The 17,250-nt window shown below is 48.3% G+C and overlaps 4 protein-coding genes across 4 annotated transcripts in view; 2 read left to right on the top strand and 2 right to left on the bottom strand.

Moving 5' to 3' along the window:
- The window catches only part of LOC310757035 (uncharacterized protein), a 162,800-nt gene that overhangs the window by 127,328 nt on the left and 18,222 nt on the right, over positions 1 to 17,250 (bottom strand). The gene's annotated exons all lie outside the window — the stretch shown is intronic.
- Positions 2,571 to 5,218, top strand: LOC310757145 (uncharacterized protein). The gene is made up of 2 exons (XM_083602348.1): positions 2,571 to 2,884; positions 3,910 to 5,218. Exon 2 carries the CDS (start codon positions 3,924 to 3,926, stop codon positions 4,839 to 4,841), a length of 918 nt encoding a protein of 305 aa, XP_083458474.1. The 5' UTR covers positions 2,571 to 2,884; positions 3,910 to 3,923; the 3' UTR covers positions 4,842 to 5,218.
- LOC310757217 (uncharacterized protein) lies at positions 7,121 to 12,280 on the top strand. Its single transcript, XM_083602488.1, has 2 exons — positions 7,121 to 7,399; positions 8,888 to 12,280. Exon 2 carries the CDS (start codon positions 8,896 to 8,898, stop codon positions 9,907 to 9,909), a length of 1,014 nt encoding a protein of 337 aa, XP_083458614.1. The 5' UTR covers positions 7,121 to 7,399; positions 8,888 to 8,895; the 3' UTR covers positions 9,910 to 12,280.
- Positions 10,860 to 16,890, bottom strand: LOC310758204 (uncharacterized protein; the record flags this gene model as incomplete). The annotated part of the gene is made up of 3 exons (XM_083604132.1): positions 15,719 to 16,890; positions 14,315 to 14,875; positions 10,860 to 10,893 (listed from the first exon to the last, which is right to left on the bottom strand). The coding sequence occupies exons 1-3, from the start codon at positions 16,261 to 16,263 to the stop codon at positions 10,860 to 10,862; spliced, it is 1,140 nt and encodes a 379-aa protein (XP_083460258.1). The 5' UTR covers positions 16,264 to 16,890.

Below are 17,250 nucleotides of genomic sequence, written 5' to 3'. Positions count from 1 at the left end.
GATTCCCTGGTTTATAGTATTTGTGGTGCTTTTCCATCAGCCAGCTACAGAATTCCAGTTTAATCAAATGAAAGCATAACTGACTCTTAACAGGGAACATGTTACGTCAAATATACCAATGGTTAACATTAAGGTCCGGTACTGGCTTATATGTAGTACATGAAAAAATGGCATTTCTATGAATTTAAGGAGAACTGGGTCAGGAATAAAAAGCAAATATTCAAAAGTAGTAGTAGAATTGCTCCTCCTCCAAACTCGCCAAGGTAACAACAACAGCATGCTACCCACTCTGACCCAACAGAACAACAGTCCAAGAATAAAATAGATTCTTAGGATTCAAATTGCTTCTCTCAAAGGAAGAGCCAGTGGTCTCTGGCAAGACAATAAACACCTCATCTTTCCCTGACATGGTGTTGACTAGGCCATAAAGCAACACTCAGATACCATAAACCCTTTGGTTTAATATTACATTTCCTACTGAGCAAAAAATTACGTGATGTTCCAGAATTCTGGCCTGAATGGGACAGAAGGACAAATTCTCTCCTGTTTATTTGGAATGCAGGAGGTGGAATCAGGCAGGGCAGAATCTTCCAAGGGTCTCTTTGGTGCTACTGTTAGAGCTGCCACCCAATCCAGTTGCCCCATCGTCAGGAAAAATAGAGGACCTGTCTCCAAGTTTCTTTCAAAGTTCTGTGGCAGGAAGAATGTGCTCAGGAAAGTTTGGCCTGTATCTTTTTAGCTCCCACAGCATTTAGCCTAGGCCCTGGCTCAGTCATGGCTTCCTGAAAGCAAGCTTTGGTTCACACAACTGGGTTTCCTCCTCCTGTACAGCACCCTAGAATTATTGGAGGTTCCCGCCCACACACTTCAGCTTGCGCTATCTGCTTCTGTGGCAGCATCTTGGTAAAACCACTTCTCTCACGTTTATAGCAGAGTATTTCCCTGGAGGGACGCGGGTGGCGCTGTGGGTTAAACCACAGAGCCTAGGACTTGCTGATCAGAAGGTTGGCGGTTTGAATCCCCATGACGGGGTGAGCTCCCGTTCCTCGGTCCCAGCTCCTGCCAACCTAGCAGTTTGAAAGCACGTCAAGGTGCAAGTAGATAAATAGGTACCGCTCTGGCGGGAAGGTAAATGGTGTTTCCGTGCGCTGCTCTGGTTCGCCAGAAGCAGCTTAGTCATGCTGGCCACATGACCTGGAAGCTGTATGCCGGCTCCTTCGGCCAGTAAAGCGAGATGAGCACCGCAACCCTAGAGTTGGCCACGACTGGACCTAATGGACTGGACCTAATTACCTTTACCTATTTCCCTGGAGGCAGGTGACAAGAACAGCAGCTATAGTCAAATTCCTCAGTCAAGAGTGTCTTTATTGCTTGACTGGTTGCACAAACATTTCTATTGCAAATATATACAAACTAGCTACATTCTTTCTACACCTCTCCAGCGTGATATAAACTCGGCATATGTGTGTGTGCTTTCTTCTTGATGAAGTTGCAGCCTGCAACTTCCTTTATTTGCACCTCCAGCTGACACCAATTAAGCCACGACTGCCACTCCCACACACTAAAGAAAATTCTGGAACTCCATTTAAAGCTCAAAGGAACTTTGATCTGTTTCTTGAAGGATGTTTTCCTAACAAGAACCTGGAAAATAACTGCAAAAAGAAAAGGAAAAGAAAAGGGAAGCCAAAGCCAGCTTGAAAACAGCTTGGCATTAGACCTGCTTGATGTTTTCTACATTTGTGGAGCCACCACCAGAAAACCCCTGGCCTGGGCACCTGGCAGAGAACATACTCAAAGAGTTTGGCAGAGGTAAGTGGAAACAATGGCAGCTGGGCCTTTAGGGTAAATGAGGTATAGGGGGTTAACCAGGCTGGGATAGTTGGGATAGCAGGCTTGTTGGTTTTTTCATGTAGATTTTTCAATTTCGTTGTTCTGTATAGGACAACGACAATAAAGATTATCGTATCGTAACCTCAGTGTGCCCTCAGCCATCCTCCTGCTTTCTTACTTGCTACCAGTTTACAACTTACTATATCGCCCCAGGAGGTGGTAGCAGTGCCTTGACCGTTTTCTCCTCCTTAGTTCCAGAGACTTTCCCATCCCACGAATCCAGTTTGTGGACCAGAAAAGCGAAGGCACCCTTTCACGTGCATCAAGACTCACATCTTTATTATTATTATTATTTCATTTTCCTGGAGCTCTGCCCACCCCAAATTCTGGGAACCGGCATGGGTGTAGCCAGCATAGGAGCCAACTCCTGGGCGTGGCAGCTTCGACCCCGCCCCACCAATAAATATTTCAGAATGGCATTGTCATTGAAATGGTGTGCATGCACCACACCATGTGATTGATTATGTGGGGCGCGGCTTACCTGCAACCCCCCCATATTTTATTCAAGTTGGTACCCCCTGGTAGCCAGGCTTTGTTAGTGGGGGGTGGGGCAAAATAACCTTAGTTATTTTGCATCGATTTACTTTATTTAGGGGGACACCTGCCCTTCCTTGCCCCCCTTGGCTACACCCATGGGGGCGGAGGGGTGGGGGCTGGTGAAGAGAAACCCCAGTGCCGAAAGTTGCCGCGGCCACCAGAGGCCTCTCGCTTTAAGCTCGCCAAGCTGAGAGGAAGCTGCTCTTCTCTTCCTCCTCTGCTCTGGAACATCCTGGCTCCGAGTGGGCCACGCCGGCGCCGTCTGCAGCGCCGCTTTCTCCTCCGAGGGAGCCTGCAGGCGGGAGGCAGAGAGGCAGCCGCCGGGGCGCGCTGCGCTTCCTCCCTCCCTCCCTCCTCTCGGAGCCCGACCGGAGTGGGAACTGACGCGCCCCAGCCTTTGTCGAGCGGGATAGGCGGGAGGAGGGGGGCGAGGAGGCTCTTGCGGGAACAATCCCGGGTGAGTGAGACAGATGCCAGGAGGGAGCGCGGTGGGGCAGCGCGATCCGGGATGAAAGTGGCGGGTGGCGCTGGGGATGCGCGCACTTTTGCGCTTGCAAAGGATGGAATTGGCACGCGTTGCGCGGGGAGGAGAGGGGCGCAGAAGAGCAAGGGAGATGGTTTTCTTTTGTGATTATTTCCACACTAGAGGGGTGGGGTGTGAACTCTCTACTAATGAGAAGTAATAGCTCCGTCTGCAAGGGGGAGAAGGGGAGGTTGCACGACACGATTTGACGCCGATCCAGGTCACATTTCAACCTTTGGCGTTGCAGCAAGGGATGCGATCCAGGAGGAGAAAGGTTCTCCGTGGCTACTACTAGCTAAGAGGGCTATGTTGCACATCCAGTGTTGGAGGCAGTATGCTCTGCCATCGAACACCAGTTTTGGGGAATCACACGTGGGGAGAGCAAGGGTGCAGTCTGGTCAAGGGCTTTGCACAGGCATCTGGTTAGTACAGTGGTACCTTGGGTTAAGTAGTTACTTCGTTCTGGAGGTCTGTTCTTAACCTGAAACTGTTCTTAACCTGAAGCTCAACTTTAGCTAATGGGGCCTCCTGCTGCTGCTGCACTGCCACTGCATGATTTCTGTTCTCATCCGGAAGCAAAGTTCTTAACCCGAGGTAATATTTCTGGGTTAGCAGAGTCTGTAACCTGTACTACTGTAAATAGATGGCTGGGTAGTTTGCAATAGATCAGGGTGGGTTTCTGACACCCAGCTGTTCAGCAACAGTAGCAACAAAATAACTCTCCCCACCCAAATTAGGCTGCTGAAATGAAGAAAGCAAAGCAGGAGAGAACTTCTGTATGAAGAGTCTGTGGGCAAAATTCAGCTTTGGTACTGAGAATTCATTCCTAGGCTCAGAATGTGCTCAGAGATAGCCCTGTTCTTTAATTCTAAGGATGTGTTAGAATTATATATTCTAGTAGCTCTGGTTGATAGATGCTGTTCTAGTTTAAAACAAGTCTGGATTCTCTTTTCTTTCAGCCACTGAATAGAAAATGGAGGAGACTTTTCAGAAGGAAAGTCCTGAACAGGTGAAACTGCGTAAGGCAGCAGCAGAAATATCCCCATGGAGTTGCTCCCAAGTAGATGATGATTCTGAAAATCATCAGGGGCCAGAAACACAAACAAACAAGTACTCTGAATCAGAAAGGCAGAAGTGTGTCCCTTCCCAAGGAGACCCCAAGGAAGCAAGAAAGCTGCCTGTTCAACAAAGAAATCGGATGTCAAAGAAACAGCACCCTTGCCCTGACTGCGGGAAAGTCTTCAACAGGACCTCGGCCCTCAATGCGCATCAGAGAGTCCACACGGGGGAGAAGCCCTACAAGTGTGCAGAGTGTGGGAAGAGCTTCAGTAAGAGTTCGCACCTCATTGCTCATCAGAGAATCCACACAGGCGAAAGGCCGTACACCTGTATGACTTGTGGGAAAAGCTTCAACCACTCCTCACATGTCATTACCCACCAGAGAACCCACACAGGGGAGAAACTCTATAAATGCCTCGAGTGTGGGAAAAACTTCCGGTACAGCTCCGATCTCATCCGGCACCAGATTGAGCACGCAGGAGAAAAACCTTACCAGTGCTCCGACTGTGGGAAGTGCTTCAACCGGAGCTCAAACCTCCTCATTCACCAGAGAATACACACGGGCGAGAAACCCTACAAGTGCCTCGAGTGCGGGAGGAGCTTCAGCTACAGCTCCGTCCTCATCAAGCACCAAAAAGTACACACCTCCGAGAAGCCTTATAAATGTCCTGACTGTGGGGAAGGTTTTCACGTGAACGCAAGTCTCCTCACACACCAGAGAGTTCACACAGGAGAGAAACACTACTCGTGCTCGCAGTGTGGGAAAAGTTTCCGATGGGTCTCGCACCTTGCCAGGCATCAGAAGATCCACACAGCAGCGAAAGCTGTTTAAACGCTCGGAATACTGAGAAATCATCCGTGTGTGCTCAGATCTTAAGTTGGAGTACACTTTTGTTTAGTGTATACTTCCATTATCATTCCTTTGATCTCTTGTCTAATTTTACAATGTAAGACACTTGGGGGAAGGAATCTTTCCATATTATTCTTTTGTATTTGTTTGTTTGTGTGTGTACACACACACATATGAAAATATCACTGTATCAGTAATAAAACACTTAAATCCAACAGCTGACTTTTGATGGCTCAGGATAAGCCGGGGCGAACCGTATTTGTATTTATTTATTTGAAAAAAATTGTTTGCATTTTATATTTGTTACCTTCCTGAGCCGAAGAGATTGACTCAAATAAATACCGTAGGTGCTACCTCCTTCTCCTTCCCCTCTGTGTTGTTGTCCTGGTGCTCTTCTGCTTAACAAATAAGAACTGCAAGGTAAGGGAAGTAGGATGCAACTCTGGAATGTCTTTTGTAAGTCTCCCATTGTAAGACCTCTTCCCAAAGCTTTGGAGAGTCGCTCAGAGAGCTCTCAGGAAAAGCACTTCCACAGGCCTGCTTCCTGAAATCCTTCAGTGGCAAATGCCAGAGACCTACACTGGTTCCCAGTACATTTCTGAGCATAATTCAAAGTGTTGGCGCTGACCTTTAAAGCCCTAAATGGCCTCAGCCCAGTATACCTGAAGGAGCGTCTCCACCCCCATCATTCAGCCCAGACACTGAGGTCCAGCGCCAAGGGCCTTCTGACGGTTCCCTCATTGTGAGAAGTGAGGTTACAGGGAACCAGACAGAGGGCCTTCTCGGTAGTGGCGCCCGCCCTGTGGAACGCCCTCCCTTCAGATGTGAAGGAAATAAGCAACTATGTAACCTTTAGAAGACATCTGAAGGCAGCCCCGTTCAGGGAAGTTTTTAGTGTTTGTTTTATTATGCTTTTATATATGTTGGAAGCCTCCCAGAGTGGCAACCCAGTCAGATGGGTGGGGTAAAATAATAACAATAGCAACAATAACAAACTACTGTTGTTGTTTAGTCATGTCCGACTCTTCGTGACCCCATGGACCAGATCACGCCAGGCACTCCTGTCTTCCACTGCCTCCCACACTTTGGTCAAACTCATGCTGGTAGCTTCGAGAACACTGTCCAACCATCTCGTCCTCTGTCGTCCCCTTCTCCTTGTGCCCTCCATCTTTCCCAACATCAGGGTCTTCTCCAGGGAGTCTTCTCATGAGGTGGCCAAAGTCTTGGAGCCTCAGCTTCAGGATCATTAAGGCAGAGAGTTGCTCCAGGTAGGACACTCTTATCTTTGCAACTCCCTTGTCAGATCCTGGCTTTTTAATCCTTTGTGTGCTGCTAAACACCTATGGCAGGGCTGGTGGCCTTTTTGCCCCCAAGGCCAAATACAGCAGTGGGTGGGTCCATGGGGAGCACAAGCCAGTGGGCGCTGGTGGGTCCACTGACTGGGCTTGGTTCCACTCTTGCCCATTGCCTCAGGCAACACACTATCTTGGTCCAACCCAGCACTCCAACGTGAAGCATCTAATCTTGGAAAGCTGCAGAGGAAGAATGAGAATTCTAGCACACATATGTAGGGGCAGTAAGTCTTATGAGTTCTGCAAATCTAGACGGGAGTTAAGCGCAGTGGTCTGGTTGCAAGGAAGCAATGCCGCTTCTGCATACTTTCAGTCAGGGCCGGATTGAGGTTTGATGAGGCCCTAAGCTACTGAAGGCAATGGGGCCCTTTATATGTTCAGCTGTCCTTTGTCAGCAACAAATTGTTGCTGTTTTTTTGAGTTGAATATATGCTATATGGTAATTTATGGACCTAATAGGTATCTAAAGCCATTTGCACATAACAATATATGTATTTTATCAACGTAATTGTGGAACTGAAATAGTGAATTTTTTGGGGGGGGCAAGAGAGTGGGGCCCTAAGCTATAGCTTGTTTAGCTTATACATAAATCCGGCACTGATTTCAGCATGCATATGAGAAAATTACGCTTTTGAATAGTCCCTACAGCATTATTCTTTTAGACCTCCCTGCGATAAGAGTAAACCCGCACTGCAAGCAAATGACTGGCAGGGACGCTTCCCCCCAAGCACTGGCTTTCTGCTTGCGAGGAGCTTTCGGTATTCAGAAATGTAATTCGAAAGGGACGCAGCGTGCGCGTTTGGTCCTTCCCTCCCTGTTTAAATACTGAGCTGGTTAAATTATATTCAAAGGGGGGGGGAATGAAAAAGAAAGGAAAAGCTGGCGATCTCCTTTAAAAAGTCTCTGGACTGGGTGCCAAAATCGGGTGCTTTCCGGTCTGGCGCCGTGCCAGCAGAGGGCTCTTGCTCGTCGATCCCGGGGAAGTCGCTGCTCTTTTTCCACCCCCCGCCCCCAGCTCCGATCAGCTGGTTTGGGAGGACGGACGAACTTCCTGGAGTATCATCAACAGAGCGGCCGCCATCGTCCAACGCCGCCAGGCCGAGCCCGCTTTCTCGCCGGACCGGAGGGAAGACTGCCCTCGGAGGACGCGCAGGGCTTGGCGAACGCTGCGAGCTGGAAACTGCTCAGGTGAACGAGCGAGGGGTGGGGTGGGTATCCGTGGGGCGGAGGGCAAGGAAGTGACTTGCTCTCTTTGCAGGTAACGCTTTGAAGCGGACCACCCACCCACTTCCAGGGTGGGCTTCTGTCCGGCGCTGCGCCCTGTTAAAATCAACGTTTTCCAATACCAAGAAGTCCAGAGTTGCTTGTTGTTAACTGTGTGAATTGGCAAACCCACCTTCAAGACCCACCCCCCGGGGAATGTATATTTAACTTGGCATGTGCTGAATAAAATTATACTGGATTTTGCTAGGAAGTATGAAAAGAAGACACACACAAACATTCATTCATTCTTTTCATACGTGTGTGCGTGTGTGTATACAGTCATACCTCGGGTTGAATACGCTTCAGGTTGAGTGTTTTAGGGTTGCAAGTAAGGACTCTCCAATCAAAAGCACACAGGTTGCTAGGTTTGATAACCTCTTAGAGGTGTCGTTTGCTGTTTTAAGTGGTATACAAATCTGGTTAAATAAACAAAATAGCATAAAAATATCTAAGGGGTAAAAATGGAAGAACTGCCATTGGTTACTACCATTACCGCGTACTCAACTTTCCCAAATGTATTTTTGTCACTTGACGTTTTTAATAGCTGGAGTTAAGTATTGGACACATGTAATTTTTGATGATACTTTGGGATGCATTCCGTTAGCAATGTCACTTGACACCTCTGATTGGGTTGGCACCTAGATACCCCCAAAAAGTTGTTTATTGTGTGCAATGAACATTATCAGTGCAGCCAGGCAAGGCTGGTGGGCTTGTGGTAAATACTTGCATGTGTTATACAGTACTTCTGCTCTCTCCATGATCTGCGGCAATTGTCTATTCTCCACACCTTTCACCCACACTGGTGTATTATTTTTTATTATTATTATTATTATTATTATTACAGTGGTACCTCTGGTTGTGAACGGGATCTGTTCCAGAGGCCCATTCGCAACATGAAAAGCCCGCACCCTGAAGCGCCATATCTGCGCAGGTGTGCGGTGCGATTTGGTGCTTGTGCGCATGTGTGAAGTGCAATTTAACACTTCTGTGCATGCGCCAGCGGCGAAACCCAGAAGTAACACTTTTCGGTACTTGTGGGTCGCTGCGGGACGCAACCTGAAAAAACATAACATGAAGCAAACGTAACATGAGGTATGACTGTTTATTTGTCGTTGTTGTTGTTATATTGCCCTATACCAATAGATGTCAGGACAGTTCACAGCAGAAAATTTATAAAATTCTTCCCTCTCACTCAATATCAGAACGGTGTAGAGCAACTTTTTAAAAAAGTTGAAAGCAGCATAACCCTGTAAACAAAGTTTACTGGTTTAAAAATGTGGGGAAGCAGGTGGAGATCTGGGCTTCAGTAGTGTTTGATCTGCCTTGACTACTTTCTAAAAGTAGAGGAGATGTTGGAGCAAGAATTGAAAAACCTAGAATGTTTCTGGTTTTGAGCTCTGTTTGTCTCAACAGGCGATGGGATGGCGGCTGAGCTGAAGGAACAGAGATGCATGAAGGAAGAGCCTGGAACGACGGCGGTGCTGGCGGGCGGCTCGGAAGAGACGGTCTCCCACAGCTGTGAGCGGGAGAGAGAGAACGGGGGCCGAGACTTGCCAGAGAAGCGAGAGAGAGCCGAGAAAAGCCGAGAAGGAGCTGCTCAGCCACGCAAGGAGCAGGGCTTCGGGAATCTTGACCAAATAGTGATCCAGCAGCTGATCCACATTGGAGGCGGCGGGAGGAGGCGCGGCAAGCAGGGGGAGAACTTCCGCCAGGCCTCGGGCCTCGGCAAGGCTTCAATCGTCCGCCTGGGAGAGAAGCCGTACCTGTGCATCGTCTGCGAGAAAACCTTCCGCAACCACTCGGGCCTCATGGTCCACCAGCGGATCCACACGGGGGAGAAACCCTACAAATGCCCCGACTGCGAGAAGAGCTTCAATCAGCGCTCGCACCTGACCTCCCACCGCGGCACCCACACCGGAGAGAAGCCCTTCAAGTGCTTTGCCTGCGGGAAGAGCTTCAGCTACAACTCGGGCCTGGTGATCCACCAGCGCATCCACACGGGGGAGAAGCCGTACCAGTGCCCCGGGTGCGAGAAGAGCTTCAGCCAGAAATCCCACCTGCTGTCGCACCAGAGGACCCACGTGGGGGAGAAGTCCTTCAAGTGCCTGGACTGCGGGAAGAGCTTCAGCTACAACTCGGGCCTGGTCATCCACCAGCGCATCCACACCGGAGAGAAGCCGTACAAATGCTCGGACTGCGGGAAGAGCTTCAACCAGCGCTCGCACCTCGTGTCGCACCGAGGCGTCCACACGGGGCGCAAGCCCTACTCGTGCCGGGATTGCGGTAAGAGCTTCAGCTTCAACTCGGGCCTGGTCATCCACCAGCGGCTGCACACGGGGGAGAAGCCTTACGAGTGCTCCGATTGCGGGAAGAGTTTCAATCAGAAATCGCACCTTATTTCACACCAGAGAGTCCACGCCGGGCAAAAGCTCTGACTGATACCATATGTTTCTGTGTATAACACACCCCCATGTATAAGACACCCCGTTTTGGGCGATTACATTTTAAGGAAATGGGGGGAGATAGCCCAGAGTTGTTGAGCTTTTTTTTGGGGGGGGAATGCAGAAAATCACTCACTCGCCCGACTCAAAAATGCTGAGAATCGCACACACGTTGCCAAAGCTAACAAGCGTCTGCCCGCCTGCCACCAGCAACCAGCAATCGCCCGCCCAATTGGCACAGCAGAAGCCAATCTGAAACACCCCTTGCCACAGCCACCAATCACCCACCCAATTGATGCAGCAACAGCCAATCCAAAGCAGCCCTTGCCACAGCCACCAATCACCCACCCAACTGACGAAGCAACAGCCAATCCGAAGCAGCCGTTGCTGCAGACACCAATCACCCACCCAATCACTGGTGACAAGCTGCTGCTCGCAGTTGAAACACATCGCCCGTCCCTCCTCTGCACTATCTGTGTATAAGACAAACTCCATTTTTTAACATTCTTTTTGAGTAAAAACTCTTGTCTTATACACGGAAAAGTATGGTATGCCTGCTATTTAGCTATGGTTCCTGCATTGCAGGAGGTTGGACCAGATAGCGTTTCCAGCTCTTGACAGGACTATAATTTCACCTCTAGAAAGGGTCTAGAACAGGGTTCCCCAAATTTGGGTGCCTAGCAGTTTTTGGACTACAGTTCCCATCGTCCCTGACCCCTGGTCCTGCTAGCTGGGGATGATGGGAGTTGTAGTCCAAAAACAGCTGGAGACCCCCTGATCTAGAACACTGGTCTCTAAGCGGTAGCTTGCAGGTAATGACGCACCGCCAGTATTCCTCAAAGTGTGTGCCGCGTGGCAGTGGCATGGTTGTATTAGAATTTTGAAGGCGAATTTATACAGGTGTGTATAAACTGCACATTCGATGAGAGCTGCCTTTCTTTTTGCTACAGATCAACAGCACTGCACTGAGAAGGAGGGCTGAAGGGAGAGAGAGAAAAATCTAGGCATTCAACAAGAAGATAGTTACTGCTGAAACCCAGTATTAAAAATCCAACATTAATCTCTCCCTCCCCCCACTTTTCTGAGGTGAAAAAACCCTTAGACGTAAAGCTAAAGGATTTATTGATCAACTGCTATAGGAAAGTATTTAAAACTACCTGTTAAACATTTTATATTGGCCTGTCAGGGTATGCTTCTTAGCTGGTGTGGAATCTCTAGCCTGTTTCAGAAAGTTGCATCAGTGTAGGGAGGAGAGTGAATCTTCCTTGCTGGCTCTGTTTGCCGTGCCTGAAAAAGGGATCCTAGCTGTGTACAGCTGTGTGTGAGTAGATCACCTTTTCAGATGTTACACTGAATGCAGGGCTGATGAGCCAGTAAAGGGTGCAGTGCACAAGGCACATTCCCTCTCTCTCTTTACCTGTTCAGCCTGCAAGTGGAGGCAACTTTGGGAAGAGGGCTTCTTAAGTGAAAAAAATATAGTCAGATGTGATGTTGGATCCTCCAGATTGGATTACTGCAATGTACTCGGCATGGGGCTGCCTCATGGGGCTGGCCGCAGCAGCCAAGCTTGTGACTTGGGGCCCTGTTTCTTTAGAGCAGCCTTTCTCAACCTGTGGCTCCCCAGATGTTGTTGAACTACAACTCCCATCACCCCTAGCTAGCAAGGCCAGAGCTCAGGGATGATGGGAGTTGTAGTCCAACAACATCTGGGGACCCACAGGTTGAGAACCACTGCTTTAGAGCATATAACTACAGTCCGCAACCCAAAAAAATGCAACCTGAAGCGGACGCAAGATGAAGTATGGCTGTACATTTTCCAGTTACCAGTTTGTTTGTGAGCAAAACTCAAAAGTGTTGGTTACTCTACAAATGCCATTAAAAATCGTTTGGGACCAGAAAATCTGAAGGGCCATCTGCCACCTGAGCCCACCTACCCACTGCAGTTGCCCTCAGATGCTCTGCCTCTTGTCCCAACTCTGACTGGCTGGCACATGAGGCAAGGACTTTTCGGTTCTGGCACCTAGTTTGTGGAACTCCTCGCCAAAAAGGCCCTGTTGGTCCCCCTTCCTTCTTAGTCTCTTGACATTTTACAAAAGGAAAACATTTTGTTCCACCATGCCGTTTAATACCAGGCTTTTGTTTTTGTATAGGTGTTTTGTTTTGTTTTTAATTTGCAGATTGTCGTTTGTGTTAACTGATGCTGTGAACTGCCCCGATGCCCATGTTGAAGATCCGAAAGCTGGGGGAAGTAACTATTTTAATAAATAAAACAGTATTTATCAATATTTTGTTATAAGAGACTGTTACAACTTAACTGGGGGGAAACCCAACATCTATATACAGCATGTTGCTGTATATACATTTACTAGTGCATATTACAGTACTGTAGTCTCTCAAGTCTGTTCGTTATAATATATAAACTCTATTCGGAAGTTTCCCTTGCACTTTGGGCAAACTTGGGAGGTGGGAGCAGGGCTGTGCTGATGAGCGCCACCCGTGGGACCCACACGCAAAGTGCAAAGAAGTGCAAGCAGGCAGCCTTTGCCAGGGATACTGCCAGGGAGACAAAGGCCATCACTGCCTCCATGTCGACTCCAGACGTCCACCGATCTCCCGTAGATACAGTATCAGCAATTAGCGACATGAGCTCCAGAAAATAGCTTCCCACATTCCTGGGCTGATGCACGCTCTATCAGCAGAATTCACACAGCGAAAGATGCACAGCAGGAGAGCATATTTACAAGTTTATTCATCGTTGGTCAGAACAAAGAAAAAACATGACTGCCTACTTGCGTGTTCAGGCACAGAGAGAGAAACAAAAGCAATAGAAAACATAAACATCCTGTGAACAGGAAATACGCAGACTCTGTGACTCACAAAGCCTGCTCCCTTTTAAGGTGGAACGGAAATATCCTAACATCCTCCCCCTTTCCGTGTAACCTGTAGTACCTGTGGTTCAACCCAATTGCAACCTCTGTACGTAAACCTTAAGTTGTTCTCTGTTAACAACCTTAGACAACAGATCAGCAGGAATTTCATTTCCTGCCATGTAGGACACCTGAATGAGTCCTTTCTGAATATACTCTCTTGCACGATGTAGCTTAATCTGCAAGTACTTGGTTCTTTGCTTGCAACTCTCTGAGTTCAGCAAAGCCAAACAGGATCTATTGTCTTGATACACTTGTATAGGACATTTCACAGAAACTCCGATGTCCTTAAACAGTTGCATCAACCACTCACAATCCATGAGTGAAAATGACAGAGCATTGAGTTCTGCTTCACAGGAACTTAGGCTTACTGCCGTCTGCTTTTTGCACAACCAGTCAAACAGACAGTGGTTGTACATGTAGCATACTCCAGAAGTGCTTGTACCATCCGTGGTGTCACTTCCAAAACTAGCATCTGCAAAGATTTCAAGACCTCCAGTCTTCTGACTGGTGAACCTCAGCCTGTAGTGCAAAGTCCCTTTCAAATAGCGGGCTATGCGCTTCAGAGCTTTCCAATCCTGAACAGTAGGATTATTAGCATGTCTGCTAAGCAGGTTAGTGCTTACAGCTATGTCAGGTCTTGAACATCTAGCAATGAAATTCAACTTGCCTAGAACGCATCTGTACAGCGTAGAGTCAGAAAACGCTTCAGCAGTACTATCTACCTGGTAACCTGTCACCATCGGTGTGTCTGCTGGGTTTGCATCAACCAAATTCAACCTGGTTAATACATCAGCAATTTTGGTGTTTGGTGTACCAGAAAATTACCAGCTTGGTCCCTCTCCACCTGCAGAGAAAGATAGTTGGATACCTCACCAAGATCCTTCATGTCAAAGTGCTCCTTCAGCTGAGCTAGGGTGCTTTGGTACAAAGCCTGATTCTTCCAAAACATCAGAAGATCATCAACAAAGCATAAACAATACAGTTTGTTTTGCCCCTCCTCCTTGACAAACACACATGGATCAGCTTTGCCCTAGTGAAAACCTAGAGAAAGCAACGTCTCAGTGAGTTTTGTGTTCCAACACCTGGCACTCTGCTTGAGACCATATAAGGATTCCCGCAGTTTACAGACCATTCCCTTCTGTATCTGCATTACATCAGGTGGAAGCATGTACAGCTCCTCCCCCAAAATCCTGTACAAAAAAGCTGTATTAATGTCGTGATGGGAAACATGCAGTTTCTCCTCTGCAGCGATCTTGAGCATCAGCCGAATGCTCTCATACTTGACGGTGGGTGAGTAGGTCTCGTGGTAATCCTGTCCTGGTACCTGTGAAAAACCTCTGGCAACCAGTCTGGCTTTGTGTCTGACAACCTTGCCATTCTGGTCTGTCTTGGCCTTGAAGACCCATTTGCTGCCAACCAGTCTCATTCCTGGGACTACTGGTACCAGTTCCCAAGTTTGGTTCCTGTACAAGGAATCAACTTCAGCCTTCATGGCATTAAGCCAAGGCTCAGCATCTTTAGAGGTTAACTCCTGAACCTCTTTGAAGCTTGAAGGTTCCCACACCTTCTCTGAGCTACTAAGAACAGCAGTTGCCGTCTTAGCAAACTCATCAGCAAATCTCTTTGGAGGTCTGCCTTTGGTCGCCCTTTCAGACCTGCGAACTAGATGCAAGTCTTCTGGACTCATCTCCTCCTTCTTAGGAGAAAAGTGACCAATGGTGAACAGTGGTTCTTCCAGTTCATTGTCAGACGCATCAGATGGTCTGACTGAGGCCTTTGCGCTCTTGTAGTCTGCTGTGTCATCACTGTCACTGACACCAGCAGCAGCACCGCCCAGTGAACTGGAATCCGAACTCTGATCATCATCATCATCCTCAGCTTCCTCAGCTTCCTCAACATTATCTGCCTTTTTCACATCACCTTCATCTTCCTCTGGGTAACTCTGGAAAATTCCCACATTTTCCCCCCACTTAGGATTGTACTCAACACTCTTTGTGAACTTAATGGACTTAGAGTCAGTCATCCATACCCTGTATGCTCCTTTTTCGTACCCCATGAACAAACCATGTGCCCCACGCTTCCCAAGCTTGTTGCTCTGTGGGGTGTGTACCCACATGTCAGAACCAAAGATTCTCATGTGCTTGACGTTCGGTTTCTTACCAAACATCTTCTCATAGGGAGTACAACCAATAGGTGATGACAGTCTGCGATTAAAGGAATAAACAAACATCGACAGAGCTTCCCCCCCAAACTTCTCAGGGAGATTGGCATCATGCAACAAGGTTTTCAGGCCTTGAAGCAAAGTCTGATTTGCTCGCTCCGCAAGTCCATTCATCCATGGCAATCTAGGGATTGACAAGTCATGCTGGATTCCCTTCTCAGTCAGGAAAGCTTCAAACTGCTGAGAAGTGAACTCCCTGCCCCGATCAGTAAACAAACAGCCGATACGTTTACTGTGAACATTCTCCAACCAAGCACAGAATGCCTTGAACCTAGGAAACGCTTGCGATTTCTGCTCAAGCATAAACACATGAGTGTACCTAGAAAAAGAATCAATTAGAACCATGAAGTACCTTGCTCCACCCAAAGAGGGCGCAAGTGGACCAACCAGGTCTGCGTGCACTAGCTGGTAGGGTTTGGAAGCCTGCCTGCTAGAGTCCTTGCCTTTTGGAGCAACCTTCACCTTGTTCTCTGCGCAATATACACATTTAATGTGAAACTTACAGGGTTTGATGTTCAAACCCTCAACCAACCCAGGCATCTTGGCCAGCGCCTGCCAAGACATGTGACAAAATCTTCGATGTTGATCATGAATACATCCTGCATGAAGAACCTTGTTAGTTTGTGCAACACAACAAGAATCAACATCAGACATAACAGCATTGTCATCATAAGTTATACAGAATAAACCATCTATAAACTTTGCATGCAAAATGTCCTCTTTGCCTTTCCTGATGACACAGACGCTCCTCTTGAAGGAAATCTCAAAGCCACGCCCAGTCAGCTGTGGGACACTGAGCAAATTGTCCACAGCACCTGGAACAAAAAGTACATCTCTGATGGTAGTGTGCAGACTTGCAAGTTTCACAGTCCCTACTCCTGCAATTTGCAACATCCTTCCATCAGCCAGGTGGATCTCTCCGTCTTGAGGTGTGAAGGAGATAAACAGGTGCCGGTCTTTTGAAAGATGGTGGCTCGCACCAGAGTCGACGATAAACCTGGCTTTGGCCTTTGGAGCAGCTTTTCTGGCAAGCAAAACCTTGTTTTCCACCGGCGTGGGCTTTTGCTGCTTGCCCCCCTGCTCCTGGCCATCAAACTTGCCTTTAGCCTTTGGTGAAGCAGTGCCAGCAAACAAAGCCTTGTTTTTCTCTGGCTTGGGCTTTCCACCCTCCTTCTGCTTCGGGCCATCTGCAGGCATCTGTCTTTGTTTACCTCTGGCCTACCTCTACAAAGACGATGACCTTGGCTCCCATGAGAAACAGAGCTCTCAGCTGCCGACTCCTTGGCTCCCCCTGGAGACTGGAATGCTGCCTGGGATGACACCACAGTCAGCTCCCCCTGCAGCTTGCAACCGGTGCCCTCAGCATCCCTGCATTCACTCGCATTCTGGGAAACAGCCAGGACCTCCGATGCAGTCAAACTCTGGGCTGGGATGACCGGCAGATGAGCTACTTTCAAAGCATTCCACATCTGACGTGCAGTCGTGTTGCCAGCTAGCGTTTTAATTTCCTCCAGAGAGACGGATAAGACTATTACGTCCATGGCCCTCGAATCTCGGGCCTTCCATCTATCTGTCAGAGGAACTAGAGGGGCTTCACACACAGTATGCCACACTCCAAACTGTCGCAACAAACTCTCACACCATTTTGCCCAGGTCTCATAATTGTGCCTGTTTAACTTTGGGCACTCAGCAGCTTCAGAGGCTTGGAAAAACTCCATTCCAGCTCTTTACTTGAGCCGTGAGTCTCATTCACCTCAAAGACCCCTTATCTCGGCAGCTCATTAATCACGAAGCCTGCTTGGCTCGGCTCCCAGGCCAATTAGGCCAGCCGGAGTTCAGAGACTCTTGCAGCGGCCCACAGAAAAGCCTCATTTGCCTTTGCTTTTGCACATACCTCAGCAGTCTGTCGCAGTCTTACTCTCCTGTAAGTGCTGTGAATCTGGGCCCGAAACCTGTTGTTGGGATACTGCCAGGGAGACAAAGGCCATCACTGCCTCCACGTCGACTCCGGACGTCCACCGATCTCCCGTAGATACAGTTTCAGCAATTAGCGACATGAGCTCCAGAAAATAGCTTCCCACATTCCTGGGCTGATGCACGCTCTATCAGCAGAATTCACACAGCGAAAGATGCACAGCAGGAGAGCATATTTACAAGTTTATTCATCGTTGGTCAGAACAAAGA

This window comes from Podarcis filfolensis (genome assembly GCF_964270895.1).
Source record: "Podarcis filfolensis genome assembly, chromosome: 2".
Taxonomy (NCBI): domain Eukaryota; kingdom Metazoa; phylum Chordata; class Lepidosauria; order Squamata; family Lacertidae; genus Podarcis; species Podarcis filfolensis.
This window is presented reverse-complemented; position numbering and strand designations above follow the sequence as displayed.